Genomic DNA, 15419 nt, shown 5'->3' on the forward strand with positions numbered 1-15419 from the left:
ATTGCATCAAGTTGTAAGGGGAATGGAGATTTTGCTACCTCATAATTTGATACCATTAGACACAATTATTTTGAAATATTTTATTGCTGGATTAAGTGCATTCCAAATACACGAATTTCACTGAATAATGTTAAACAGCAGCATGTGTTACTACTGCTAATGATTGTACAAGTAATTAAATATTGATATGGATACGATATATGATTGAAGATGGTTATGCAAGACTGACTTCTTTCCCAGAATCTCAAATTTAATCATTGGGAACAAATGTTATACAGCAGCTTTCTTTAGTAATATCATGATCATTTTTAAAGAAAGAGACAATATCTTCAAAGGTATCACCATAATTCATCAGCATTTATTTCAAGTCCAATTAGCATCTTGTCTTTAATATATAGTAACCATTAGGGAGATGGGATTTAATTCTAAACACTAGATGTTTGGATATATATATATATAGAGAGAGAGAGAGAGAGAACAATTGGAGAAATTTATTGATCTTTGTGTATTTTCAAATAGTCTATTTATTTAAAAATTTTATCCTGTTATCTTCAATTAGACAAATTATTTTGTGTATATAATTAAGACAGTATTAGACTTTCGAAATGTTGAGAATTAGGGAAATGTTCATTATATCTTATGTCTAGTTTCCACTATTGACATTTTCTTCCCTATCCCTGGCAATAATATATGTGGACTATTGCTAGTAAAAACTGTTATAAAATGCATAAAAAAGTTTATGATTTAGAAATATCTATATCTATATAGCTAAATATAATATACATGAAAATGCATTATTTTATTTGATATCTTTATAGATATAGCAGACAAAAGGCAAAAACTGATGTCAAATAATATTCAGAATTATGTAGACACTAAGTTATATCAAAAATATCAGGCTGACACAATAATCACCAGAATCATAGCATGTACAATACAAAGCATGTATAAATATAACCTATCATTAAATTATGTGTCTATAATATTAATTTCTGAATATATGTCATTAATATTTTATAAATTTAATAATAATAATTCTTTCACATATTGTGTTTTATCTATAACATTTTATGAAGCCAAGGACTAATTATATTGGGATAGAGACATTCCATTAATTTTTAATTTTGAAAAGAATTTTTCTTTATTAGATATGAGGTGGTAATTACATTTACTGTGATAATCCATTCATTTTAATATACCTATCATGCTTATTGAAATTTTTATGCAATGAAACTTAACTGTCACTGGTGGATCTATAAAATATAATACAAGGTAAAATGAAGATTATCGCTCCATTTCCTTCATATTTTTAAGAAAAGAAGTTATTTAATAGGGGCTTGGTTATGGTGTCAGTGGGTAGACTCCATGACCATTATGATGGAGATCAAGGCAGCTTTTGTCTCTTTTGTGATTTCCTGCTATGTTCTTGCTCTTTGATGCCACATGCAACAATTTCAGAATTGCTTTCCAGCAGCTCAGGGGCAAACTCTACATGTACTCATGCCTGTGCTATCCTCTCAATGAGTTCTGCAGGAGTTATGATCATCACCTCACTACCCTGATCTGAGGCATGTCTCCTGAGACTCAGCACCTTTGTCGTCATTGAATCAGGAACCTCACAGCAGGCATTTCCAGTAGTTTTCCTAGAACTACTAGCAGAGCAGTTCAGGGCTGTGAAATTTCTCTACCTTCTCTTCCCACCAGCATCCTCTGGGAGCACTGCATTCAGAAGCTCAGGGGAAGTACTACCTGGCCCAAGCTTAAATGGAAAAAAAAAATTACATTTAGTTTTTGAAAGAGTGTAAAGAAACAAAAGAACAAGCAAAGGAAAGATGCAACCTAATTTTTTTTAAACCAAATAATGGCAATTTTCTACAATGCATAAAGGATAAAATATGTTACGAATATACTAAGATCATGTTTAATGGTGTTTTGTTGTGTCTTATTAATATATGCACAATATAAATATGGTAGTTACTGCAAAAAATTATCTTTAAGCAACGTTTAAAATAATGAATGTACATCCTATGTATGTCTGTTTATGTGCAAGTAAGTATAGTGTGAATACTGTTGTAGACTGAAGAGACTATTACATACGTAGGGTTGAACACATAAAGAAATGAGATGTATCAAGAAAAAGAAACATCTAGTCTATCATAGACATTTATAGGCCTGTATGTTTGAACTTCATAGGCACATCCATTTAAATTCAGCAGTATATCTCTCTTTGAAGTATTACCTAGGTGGATTATAATTAGACTGCAGTGCTATATACAATCTTAAATGTCATCAAAAGGTTCTGCTATGAAAGAGGTAACGTAGAAAAACCTGAGTCCTTTCTCTGAGATTGAAAAAGGAAGAGACAGAAAGAAACCATAGAAACCACCTCTTCTTTTGCCCCTTTGACATACAACCTTTCCATCTTCTGCCAGTAAAACCTCCTCTTTCTCTGTGCCTGGAGCCTGGGACTCCAGGGCCTCCTCTGTCTCCATCACTGAATTAAAGCAGTGCTTAGGCTTTTCCAGTCTACAGTACCTATGCTTTTAGCCTTTCCTCCATTTATTATGGTCTCCTTTCGCAGTTTGTTTTCTCTATTATCAAAGTCTACAAAAGCAAATACTTTGCAGCTCCCAATTGCCTTGTCAGTGATTATTTTTGCATGATGACACAGTCATTTCAGGTCTTTACAGTGGTAGCCTCAGACAGAACATTGAAAAGGCAATTTTGGTTGACTGACTAACTTCTTGTATTAAATAATACTCTGTGCCTTGGCTTTTCATCAGGAGTGTTCTGTCCTCTATTTCAATTTTATTACAGAAGCTCAAATCTCCTTCAGCATCTTCAAGATCTCTTAGTTAAGTCTAGTGTCGTATCAGTTAATGGCTCTTTACTTTTCAACTGTGTGTGTGTGTGTGTGTGTGTGTGTGTGTGTGTGTGTGTGTGTGATCTTTCTCAACTTTTACTAAGTTCATTCCTGAGCATTTAATTTCTTTTAAGGCTACTGTGAATTAATTTGTTTCCTGATTTATTTTTCACAACAAAGCTAATATCCAATGAAGAGGACCAGTTACAGACCCATGAAGGCATGGTGCTTGCCATTTCAGTCTCTGTGAGGGCAAGTAAGCCATGCATAGTTGATTCAGTGGTCCCTATCCTCCTGGTTTCCTTCATCCCCTCTGACACCTATAGTCTCTCTGTCCCCTCTTCAGCTGGATTCTCCATTCCTAAGGGGAAAGACCGCTGGAGATCTCCAATATAGACTCTCACTATCTACATAGAGTCTGGATCTGGGTCTCTGCACCATCTCCCTCTGCCCCTGGAGGAAGCTTCTCAGATGATGACTGTACAAGGCGTCTATGAGCTTATCAGAATATCATGAGGAATAATTTCAATAAGTTTTTTGAGTTTTGCTTAGATTTCTGTTATTGTTTTAATAGAATTGGGTTTGTAAACTACGGTACTTATTTAAGAGGAGATTTTAGTATAAATACCTTATTATATAATCTAGACATTTTAAATTCTGTGAAATATAAACATGTATAAATACAAACATGTATAACTATTAGTATACTAAATATGTCAGGTTCTTGGTTAGCCATTTCCTTCCCTAGATGTGGAGCCCATTATGCTAAACTTTACCTCTCTCTTATTTTCCAAATATCACAGATTCAGCAGGTTCTGAAGTTCATGGATTGTCTTTTTACTGTTTTCCAGTTGGGATACTTCTGCAGCTTCCTTTAATAAATGGTCATCTTTCTTCCATCTTTTGAGGCTGCTGGTTAAGAACTCCATTAGACTCTGTTTTTTAAGGATTGAATTTTCATGATTTCTGCACAGATTTAATTTAAAAAAAAAGAGAGTTCTAACTTTACTTTGTTGAATTCATTGTAAATACCTGAATTTCTCTTCCAAGTCTTAAATTAACTTCTGTTGTTCCATCTTTTAAATCACTGTGATTATTATTAACAGAGAGCTTCTATTTGGTTTGATTTTGCTTTTGTTTGTTTGTTTGTTCTTTTCATTTCAGCAATTTGAGTTTTTTTAGACTTATTGTTTTAAGGCATTTCAGATTTCTGGGGTATCATTTTTTGCCTTGGTTTTTATGACTTTCTCTTCTTAAGACTTCACTGACCTCTTTAACCCTTGGGACACTTATTTGCTCCATTGGTCCCTTCACGTTGTACAAGCACAGCAACAAACATCCACACTGAAGCCTATGATGATGCATGTGCTTCAGGGAGTAGAGGAAGCAACTGATTTACTGATGTTTATATTGGAAAAGGATACACAAGAGAATCCAGTAGCTCAATGTTCACTGATCTCAGAGATTTCATATCTCATTTGGGGATAAAAACAAAAACAAAAACCACCCTCAGGAAGGGGGATTATAAAAAAAGGGTTTTTGTTAGATATAGACTTAATGTTCTTTGTTCCCCTTGTAGCAACAAGTCAAATATGGCAGGTGAGAAACTCTCAATGTTGAGAAATCAGCAGTTGATTGACCTGGACCCTAAAGTTTCTGCAAGAATTCAGAGGTGATGAGACCACTCCTTTTGACAGAGTGTAAAGCTACTGGAAGCCTGAATTCTCTAGTGCTTCAGCTTCCCAAGAGGTATGTTTCTTACTCCTCCCTGCTACAATGCATCTGGTGTCCATCTCTCATCCAGAGCCTGTGACATTGTGTTCTTTAGCTAACTCGTGATTCTGTCTTGGATCTCTGTCCCAGGTGTAGCTTTATCTCATGCAAGAGTCTCTCTCTGAAGCATATTACTTGATGCAGCACTTTGAGTTAATGGAATCAAAGCAATAGATCTCTTTCTCTCAAAAGTAGCCTGCCATGCAAGAAAAGTCATTTATATACACAAAAACTGTATTGGGTTTTATGTTTAGAATTCTTTAATTCTCCTAGAATTAAGACTGACAGTGATTTATCATCAGTCTTCCTCTGAGATCACAATTTTCTGTTTTCCTGAAAAAAAGTACCAGGATTATACTTTCAGACTACTTCAAATTTCTCTCCACTGTTTGGTCCTCCATGTCTGTCAGCCCTCTTGACTTTACTGTTTTGATTTCTGTTGAACTTCCTAAATTTTTCTATTTGAAGTGTGGTCTCTCCTGGTTATCAGGATTCTTCTTACCCATAGACAAGTGGAGAAATTGCCTAATCTTCAGGGTTATGATAGAGATGTCTCTCACTGCTGTCTTATAATTTTATTTGTTGAATCTTTCTATTGTTAAGTCATTTAATAACACATCTGTAATAACACACAATAGACAAATATTCAGACATGTAATCAAACAGCCATCAAGAAGCAGAGGCAGTGTGTTCAAGGTAAGCCTGAAGTACATAGGGAAACTGTGTCTAAACCACAGAAACAATAAAACTATAAAATGCCTTAGAACACCAGAGTAAATAGCCATCAACAATCTCAACTGATATCACAAACATAAACAGGACAGCCACCTTTTTTAGTCTTCTCTGGTAAATGAATTTTATTTATTTATTTATTTATTTATTTTTTTTGGGAGTGGAAAACTGAAAATGGTGATGTTTATCAGCCAATAATATAAATCAATAATAATCTTTCTGTGATAATTTTCCATGGTTTTAAGAGCAAAAGTGTTTTCTGTAAATCAAGAACATCATGTTTTCTGGATGGATCGTGCCGTTGGTTGAATACTACACAGTGAGAAGTCCTGAGTTCAGGGACCCAGCCTGCATATGCCAAACCTGCCCTCATCACAGTCATTCATCACATTTTATCATTATGCTCATATTTATTATGTAGCTTCAAATTTTATTTATTACCCAAAATAGTGCCTAATTGCCAAAAAATAAACTATTTTCTATGATTTGAGGTTACTTAATGAAAACAACTAGTAATCATATTTTATAAAAATAAAGCCAACAAAAATTTACTGGTGCTGTATTTGTATAGTTTAATATGATGTATCTGGTAGAGATTTGCCCATATCATCCAAGAAATATTATGTTTATAAGACATTTTAATTTGTACATGCATCTCTTCTGAAGACCGAACAAGTAGACTTATACCAGAAATGAAAATCTGTCAATCTAAATCTATTATAAATAAATAAAGAAAAACATAACCATCTTGATAGATGCTAAAAATCCTTTTAAAATTCAATACCTTCATGATAAGTCCTAGAGAGATCAAGGATACAAGGGACATACCAAAACTTAATAAAAGCAATATACAGGCATCATCATTTGATTGCCAACATCAAATTAAATGGAGAGAAACTCAAGGCACATTGACTAAAATCAAGAACAGGAAAAGATCATTAACTCTCTCCATACATGTTTAATATAGTATTTGACATTCTACCTAGAGCAATAAGGCAACTAAAGGGAACCAAGAAGTTACAAATTAGAAAGGAAGAAGTCAAAGCATCATTATTTATATATGATACCCTAGAATTCATAAGCAACCATAAAAACTCTGCCAGGTAAATTCTACATCTGAAAACACCTTTGGTCAAGTGGCTGGATATAAAATTAACAACAATAACAAGAAAAAAATCATTGCTACTATATACAAATGATAAAAGGCCTGAGAAAGTAATCAGAGAATGAATACCTTTTACATTATCCTCAAATAATATAATATATCTTGGTGTGACTCTAACCAATCAACTAAAAGACCTCTATGACAAGAACTTCAAGTCTTTGAGGAAATACACTGAAGAAGATATCAAAAGATTAAATCATCTCACATGCTCATGGAATGGAAAGATTAACATACTAAAATGGCAATCTTATCAAAAACAATAAACACTCAATGCAATCCCCTTCAGAATACTTTAAAGACCTTGAAAAAACAACACCCTACTTTATATGGAAAAACAAAAACCCAGGATAGCAAAAAAAAAAAAAAAAAAAAAAAAACTTATATGATAAAAGTGCATCTGAAGGTATCATATCCCTGTTTTTAACCTCTACTATATAGTATAGTACTAAAAGCCACAAGATATTATCATAAAAACAGACAGGTAAATCAATGGAATCCAATCAAAGGCACCAACATAAATCTACACACCTGTGGGAAACCTGATTTTTGACAAAGAAGCCAAAAATATACAATGCCAAAATGGAAGCATCTTCAACAAATGGTCTAATCGAATGTTTTTGAGTAGAAGAATGGAAATATATCCATATCTATCACCCTGCACAAAACCTAAGTCACAATGGATCAATGATCTCAATGTAATTCTAGAAACACTGAACATTATAGAAGAAAAAGTGGAAAATAATCTCAAATGCATTGGCACAGGTGTGTAGCTTGGTCTTCTTGTGGGATCAGTGGCTGTCTCTGATTCTTTTACTGGCTTTTTGAACTCTATTCCTCATAATGGATTGCCTTACTGAGCCTTGTTATAAGGCTAAGTACTTAGTTATACAACTTGATATGCCTTGTTTCCTTAACATCCATGGAATATTTGCCCTATCCTGAGTAGAAATGGAGGAGTGAATGAGGGGACAGAGAGAAATTGATGGGGAGGGACTGGAAGGAGAACAGAGAGTAAAGTGTGGCCATGATGTAAAACAAACAAATAGGTCATGGGATCTTTTCAATTGTGAATTTTTTTAGGAATTTAGACATCTAGATTTACTATTAGAAATATGAACTTTGAGTTAGTGTGATCGAGTGAATGCCATGCTTCACCAAACAATGACTTATAGTGTGACTTTAAACAAATATTAATTATAATTATGAAATAGTATTTACCTTGCATATAAAAACAACCTTAAATGTGTAATATTTCTTATCCCAATTAAAGGTATGGTACCCTTTTTTTACCCCAAGTGCATCATTTTGTGTAAACATTGAATTTGATCGAACTAAAGTTGTCATGCAGCAGGAACACTTAATAATCCCATTCATTAGTAACTAGTAATAACAGTGGGTGGAGCTTTCATTCATTCCGCATATTAATATCTAACTTTCACAATATGTTTTAAAATGTTTCTGGTCTAAAAATTTGTGTTCAAAGATGGATTTTGCATTTTTTATGTGAGAAAAATAAATTTTCCTTATATCAGTGAGGCAGACAGCAGTGGTGCATACCTTTAATTCCAGAACTCCAGGGGCAGAGTCAGGCATATCTCTTTGAGTTTCAGGCCAATGTGGTCTACAGAGTGAGTTCCAGACAGCCAAAGCTACACAGAGGAACCAAGTGTCAAACAAACAAACACAACATAAGACACACACAGAGAGAGAGAAAAAAAAGAAGGAATAAGAGGAAATTAATTCAGCTAATATAATAATTTGTAGATGAAAAATGAAAATCTTGCATTTATGTTCCATCAAAAGTTCTTATTCAATATTTAAAACCATCTTAAGTGCAAAATCTACACTGTTAACATAAAATAGCCATTATTTCCACATGAAATTCCTCAGTCATTTTGAGACACAATTTATTTTATTTCTCACTAAGTTCCACCAAATAGTGAAAATATAACTACCCACTCATTTACTTTTTAAGAACCTTTTACATAACTAACCATGTGTTGTCTTGTTTATACTGACTTGACATTTTATATTCTTTATTATAGATTTATTATAGTATATACATTTTAAACACAAATCTCATTTGAAATTAGTAAAACCTTGTGGATGTTGTAAAACGTTATGTTTCTTTTTTTTTTTTCTCTTGTAACTTCATGAATATCTTTTTATCTCATTATGTATTACTATCACTCCTAGGAACATACATCTTTCTGGCTCTATGTCTCTGTCTTTCTCTGTCCCTGTCTCTCTGTCTCTGTGTGTGTGTGTGTGTATGTGTGTGTGTGTGCAAGAGAGACAAAGGGAAAAGAGAGAGGGAGAGAGAGAGAGAGAAAGAGAAGGAGAGATTTTAGTACAATTAAACAAGTATTCTTTCATTAGCTCTGGAAAAACATTCAGCTTATATTACATATTGTTTTTCTTTGCAATGTATCTAGTTTCTTTTGTCAAGGAAGTAATTCTTGTCTCTTTCCATGATCTTCAGGACAATGGCATTTTGAAGGTTGTAGGTCAGTTTAATTTGTAGAAGGTCCCTCAATATGAGTTTTCTGATAGTTCTTCACTATAAGATTCATGTGCTGTCTGAATGGGGAAAATGTACAAATTGTTACCATTTTCTTCTCATGGCTTCCTATCAAATTAAAAATGATCAAATGTTGTTCTATAAATTATGATCTTTATTCTGAACATTGGATGATAGGTACCTTCTTTTCCTTATGTCTACTTATGTGAATGCTTTTGACATTTCCTTAAGCCCAGTCAGCCCTTTTCAGAAAAAAACATGGGAGACAATATATCATTTTAATTTATTGAGTAATTAAGCTTCATACATATGCTGTTAATGAACTTGGTTAATCAGAGGTCATCTGCATACATTCCATATGATTATTTAACACCACCCTTATTTTTTATTTATATTCTTTGATATATTACAGTCCAACACCCATTTCTCCTCCCTGATCGTCTTCCAGTTCCTTCCCCACCCCCTCCCCAAACCTCCTCTGCCTTCAGAAAAAGGGCAGGCCTCCCAGAGATATCAACCAAACGTGGTATGCCAAGTTATAATAAGACTATGCACATCCCCTCCTATTAAGGTTGGAGGAGGCAGCCCGGAAAAGAACGTCCAAACAGATTTTTAAAAAGCCAGAGATAGGCTCCGTTTCACTATTAGTAATCCTACAAGTTCACCAAGCTATGTAGCCATACGGTATATTCAGAGGACCAAGACAGGCTGCCTGATAGTTGGTTCACAGTCTGTGAGCTTTGATTTTCTGAGCCCCTTCCTTTCTCTGTTTTGATTCTTTGGGCCAAATTCTTGTGGTACCTTATCCCGTCTACTTAGCAATTCTCCCATACCCCCTCTGGCAGGATTTGCCTAGCTCTGCCTAATGTTCAGCTATGTGTCTTTTTACCTGCCGCCATCAGCTGCTGAATAAAGCCTCTCTGATGACAATTATGCTTGGCTCTGTTCTATGTGTATAGACAAGTATAATTAGGAGTTATTTCATTGACTGACATGGTTTTCTTGGTGGTGGTGAATATATATATATATATATATATATATTTATATTTATATTTATATTTATATTTGTTTCTAACCTAGGTTTCTGTTTCTGTTCTAACTCTGGTTCCTGGCCTTGAGTTCTGTTCTAACTCTGGTTCCTGGCCTTAAGGCAGTGTCAAGCATGATTCCCTAATATGGCATGGCTTCAAGTTGGACTGGTTTTCTTGTACTTAACTTGTAAATTTCCCTTACATTGTTTGAGTCCCGCAATAATTCAGGTTTGTATCGTACAAGTTCATAAATATAATTCCAGTGTCCCTGTCTTGAAATCAGATATTTCTTGAGGATACTTTGATATTTATAGTCAAGATTAGTATTTGAAAATATGCCATAGTTTTTATTTTTATTGCATTGTTGTGAGAACCAGCCTTTTTCAAGTAAAGGGGGTAAAATGAGACATATACAGTTTATATCTGTATTTATATGAATCTTTATACCAAAGACTATAAAATTACAGTGATAACTTCATGCTGTAAGCACAACCACAACTCATCTTAGTTTTCTTACTCAACACTTTAAAAGTCCATTCTCATATAATGAGTATATTCACTACATTATCCTTAGTATATTTCTATTTAATCATCAGCTTTGCAGGTAAGTCATTTTCAGATACTTTGCTAGTCCACTTCTTTTGTAAACATGCTGTCTTCTTTACATCTGCACTCAGTTACTCATCACTGGGCTGCTATTGTTCAATATACAATAGGATGTTCATTTCCTGAATATTTTATCTGTAATATCCTCACTTTCAAAACCATCTCATTCCATCTTGTACTCCCTGCCACTATGATTTTTTTTCTCATCATAATAAATATAATTTTATATAAATATCACAACTATAGTGAATACCACATAAGCTATTATGTTTGTGTATTAAATATCTTATATTAACTTAGAATGTTTTATATGCTTGTTATACACATACACACCTATGAATTTTCATATGAATATCATCTTTGGAAAGGAAGAAAAGAGATTCACATGAATATATACTTGAAAGACTGCTTTTGTGTGTATCCTGGATGAAGACAAAGTGTTTCAACCAGAGGAAATGTCCTGCATAATCTGATATGCCTTTAGGCGCTAAAATTTACTGGTTTCTTTGTGAAATATTTTCTTTTGAGTTGCTATATTGTTATCTAATCCCAAGAGTTATTGTGAATTTCACTACTGTACTTTTGTAACACACACCTAAGTCCTCAAGAACATTGCTATAATATGCATGCCACCGTTCTCTATGGTTGTTCACTGGTACTATCTTTATTCTTTCTGAACCTGTTTTACAAATCTCTGGCACTGAGAAGCTGTCAATACTAGCTCAGATCATATGAAATCCTGATTATATTCTTAGCAAGACTACTTCTTTATTGTTGAACTTACTACCATAGAACATATGTTGTTTATTTTGTAATTATCTGTTATATAATTTTGTAAATATTTAATTGGGGTATTTTCATGCTGAGTAATTGGTACAATACCATGAAACTAACAATTGGACTACATAAATTAATAAGATATTATTGATATTTACTACTTTAATCTTTCAAACTTTAAGCAAGAAAATAATCTTTCCTTTTGCCTAGAAGTCTGTCTTATCTTCTATTTCTATTCGTAACCCAGTTCCTGTTCCAAAAGTTCAGTGGCAGCTGATATTTATTGGAACTAAATCCCACAGCCTTGAAGGAAATGTAAATATAAACACATTTGCATGTGTCCTTATTCCCTCCAAGGAAACAGATGGATGAATAGATTGTAGAGTTACTTGTGTTTAAGTAACACTCAATTTCACACACATGCCTCTATGTATAGAAAAATTCTATGTCTTCTCACATGATTTTCCTCCAGCAGATCTTTCACATTTGCCATTTACCCACCAACATTGAGTATGGTATTTCATTATCACTTTTTGAAACAAGCATAGACTAGAAATCAGATCTATTCTAAAATATTGTTTCAGAGCACATTTATCAAACAGAACATATGATACTTTTGTATTAATCTGTCAACACAATTTTCTTTGTGGGCTTGTAACTTCACTCATCTATTTTTTTCTGCTATTAAAATTCATGTTATATTAATTTTGTAGCACAATATAACAAATGGAATCTTTATGTCTTCCAATTGAAAATAAATGTGCTCATGAGAAACATTTTTTTCTCTTCATTGAATCATCTGGGATGTAAACATAAGATTATTTTTTCCTTGTGTCAACACATTTGAGAGGAAAAATTCCACTAAAATCAGTTTGGGGAGTATGCAAAAGAAATTAACTTTTACTAAATGTATTCATTTTATGCTCATGAATATAAGTGTTGAGCATTCCATTTCTGGGAATCTTATGTTGTTAGTTTATGCCAAAAGGAGGAGAGTGCTTTATGTCATAGATGTCCAAGTGCCAAGGGACTTCTGTGAAATTTGAAATACGGCAGTCCTGCTATGTATCTTATTATTTCAGAACTTTAAATTCTATTTAGTACACAATAATGTAGGCATGTAAATAAATATATTTGAAATTAATAGGCAAATAAGAACATTTTCAATAGCACCTATATGTAGTACACATACTACACTCTGTAATATTTAAAAACTTCTTATTTGAAGCTCAGCTTCTAGTAAACATTTCACTCTGCCCCATATTAATGATTTGACTGTGTATTCTCTTCACATTAGTTTGTACATTTAATAAATTCTTATCATAGCTTTATGAATTATGAGGTCAGTAAAACACTGGTAATTTCAGGATAAAATGGTTTTATTTGCATTTTGTTATTTTAAGCATTCGCGGTAGAATTTCTAGGACATAAACAAGCCAACAGTGCATGCCCCCTAGATCAGCCCTGCAAAGAATATTGGAAGCAATACTTAGCCACAAAAAAAAAAAAAAAAAAAAAAAAAAGAACTGGAAGAAACAGTTGTAGTTGAAACTATGAAGAATGAGTGTTTTTCTGACCTAATATGTCATCTGTACAAATGAACTCACAGTTTTTGTGATAATATGAACAAAACCTGTGAAAATTCAGTCCAGACAAAAACCGAGAGTGGAGACAGGATGATGTCAATAGAGTCCAAATTCTAGCTGGGGAGCCATCGACAATTGATATCTGTTGGGTTCAAGAATTAGTTTTCTTTAAGTTTTCTTTTGCTTTGTTTTTGAGACAGCATTTCTCTGTGTTACTGCCCTAATTGTCCTGAAACTCACTTTGTAGACCAGGCTGCCTCCCAAGTGCATTTTTTTTTTAAGTTTTGATCCCTTGTAGGTTTAGTATGCTGACACCTAAGAGTATATGGGAAACCAACATTAGACTGAAGATTTGATTTAAAAAGACACAAAGTTGGGTAAGAAACGAGCTTTGTATCTGAGGGGAGTTTGGGGTTGGGAATTAATAACACTAAATACATTGTATAAAATTATCAAATAATTAAGGAAAGTATTTTCTTCAAAACTGAATTACATCATCATCTATCCATGTATCGGAAAGAAATTTAATCACTGGAAAGACATTCATGCCCTCCCATTTTCATTGTATTATTAACCATATCTGATGGGCATACAAACAGGTACACATAATTTTGTATACCTGTTGCATTTGCAGGAAAGAACTTTGGGAGCACATCCACCATGGAGCCATGGAGCGCTTGGTGCCCACCCTGGTATTCAAGGGTATGTCAACTTCATTCGTATCACTGTTGAATTTAACAGCCAGGCCCAGGTCAGCAATACAGCAACTCCCATTTTTCTTAGTAAGAATGTTTTTGCTCTTCAGGTCTCTATGAGCGATTGCAGGCTTTCCTTGGGTGCCATAAATTTCCATGTGGAGGTGGCACAGACCACAGGCAGCAGAATAAGCTAATTTGAGTAGGGCTCTGGTGTCCAGTGTGGCACATTTCAGGAAGTCATAGAGAGAATCATGTTCATGGTAATCAGTAATCAAATACAACTGAGTCCAAGAGCCAGTGCCTTTAATGTCTGCAGCTATAAACGCAAGTATATTTTCTGTTTCTCTAAACCAACTAGCTTCTTCTGTGGTGAAAAACACTTGGACTGCCACTTTTTCGCCACGCCATTTACCCATCCACACTTCTCCATAACGGCCTTTACCAACCTTCTGAACCATCAGAATCTGTTTGGCAATAGTTCAGTGAACCAATAAAGGTAGTCTAGATCTGCTACCAGAGCTTTGTGACTGGTCAATCAGGTCTTTCAAAGATTCTCCTACTGGAATAAATGCTTCATCCTTTTCCAAATCATGGTTGTAACGACCTCTGCTTGAGATGCTCTTACAGTAATGTTTGTAACAAAAGCAGCTCCCCCTCCCTCCCTCCCTCTCTCTTTCCCTGTCTCCCACCCTGTCATGCCCCCCCACCAAACACCCTCCCCTCCGATCCACCCCCCACTCCACATGTAGGGTGATGCCCTCCAGGAGGGGTTATCTAAATCTGTCAAGTCATTTGGAGTAGGGACAGGACTTCTCTCCCATCTCTAGGTAAAAGGAGTATCCCCCAATGGGGGATGTGCCCCCAAAGTCCTTTTGTGCATCAGGAATACATCCTGGTTCACTGTCCGAGGTCCCTTAGAGACCCATTTTTCTTTTCCAGATCATCTTCTGAAATGCATTTGGGTTAGATACAATTTTTGTCCATCAGATATGGGCAAATTATGAATAAAAGTTAATATAAAAAATAAAAAAAGGAAATTATGTGTATGTCTCTTTGTGTACAATGAAATACTAATAAAGACTTTAAAATATTTTCTGTCATTTATGATTACAAAGTTGATCCTAAAATACATTATAAACTAAACAGAGAATAAAGACAAGCAACTTATAAACTTAGGTGTTGTGTAATAAGTGAAATGATGAGCTGAAAAACAGAAAAATCTTGGTCACTAGAGATTGGAGATGGTTACTCGGGAAATATTCCCCAAATATGTAGAATTTCAGTGAGGTTGAAAGAATAATCTCAAGGACCTTTTATATAATACTGGAAATATAGATGATAATGATGTACTACTACATACTTGAAAACTATAAGTAGAAAATTAATAGATGTTGGGACTGATATCAGGAAGATAGTAAAATTCATATTTTCATACTATTTAAATATATATATATATATATACTCTCTAAACAAACTCATTTTAATTTATCTATTAAAGCATGTGAATAAATCATAGAAGTGTTTGTTTAGATAACAAGAAACAGTACAATACAAAGAACAAACCTTAATGATAATTATTAAACTTAAATAATCAGGATGTATCCATCCTGTGACAAATGTACTATGCTGATGCATGATAGTAACACTAGGAAAACAGAGTGAGCATT

General features: G+C 34.0%; 1 protein-coding gene across 1 annotated transcript; it reads right to left on the reverse strand.

Moving 5' to 3' along the window:
* Positions 1-1684: 1684 nt before the first annotated feature.
* Positions 1685-14247, reverse strand: LOC127230444 (bone morphogenetic protein receptor type-1A-like). The gene is made up of 2 exons (XM_051195754.1): positions 13674-14247; positions 1685-1759 (listed from the first exon to the last, which is right to left on the reverse strand). The coding sequence occupies exons 1-2, from the start codon at positions 14208-14210 to the stop codon at positions 1685-1687; spliced, it is 612 nt and encodes a 203-aa protein (XP_051051711.1). The 5' UTR covers positions 14211-14247.
* Between the last annotated feature and the right edge of the window lie 1172 nt (positions 14248-15419).

This window comes from Phodopus roborovskii, unplaced genomic scaffold (assembly GCF_943737965.1).
Source record: "Phodopus roborovskii unplaced genomic scaffold, PHOROB, whole genome shotgun sequence".
NCBI classification, from domain to species: Eukaryota; Metazoa; Chordata; class Mammalia; order Rodentia; family Cricetidae; genus Phodopus; species Phodopus roborovskii.

What these genes read in the sequence shown, in the direction of transcription:
- LOC127230444 (XM_051195754.1), bottom strand. Translation starts at nt 14,210, where the DNA reads ATGGTTCAGAAGGTTGGTAAAGGCCGTTATGGAGAAGTGTGGATGGGT. An exon ending in CTTTCCTGCAAATGCAACAG is followed by an intron (nt 1,760 to 13,673) that starts GTATACAAAATT and finishes TTTCCATTTAAG; the next exon opens with CTTGGGCCAGGTAGTACTTC.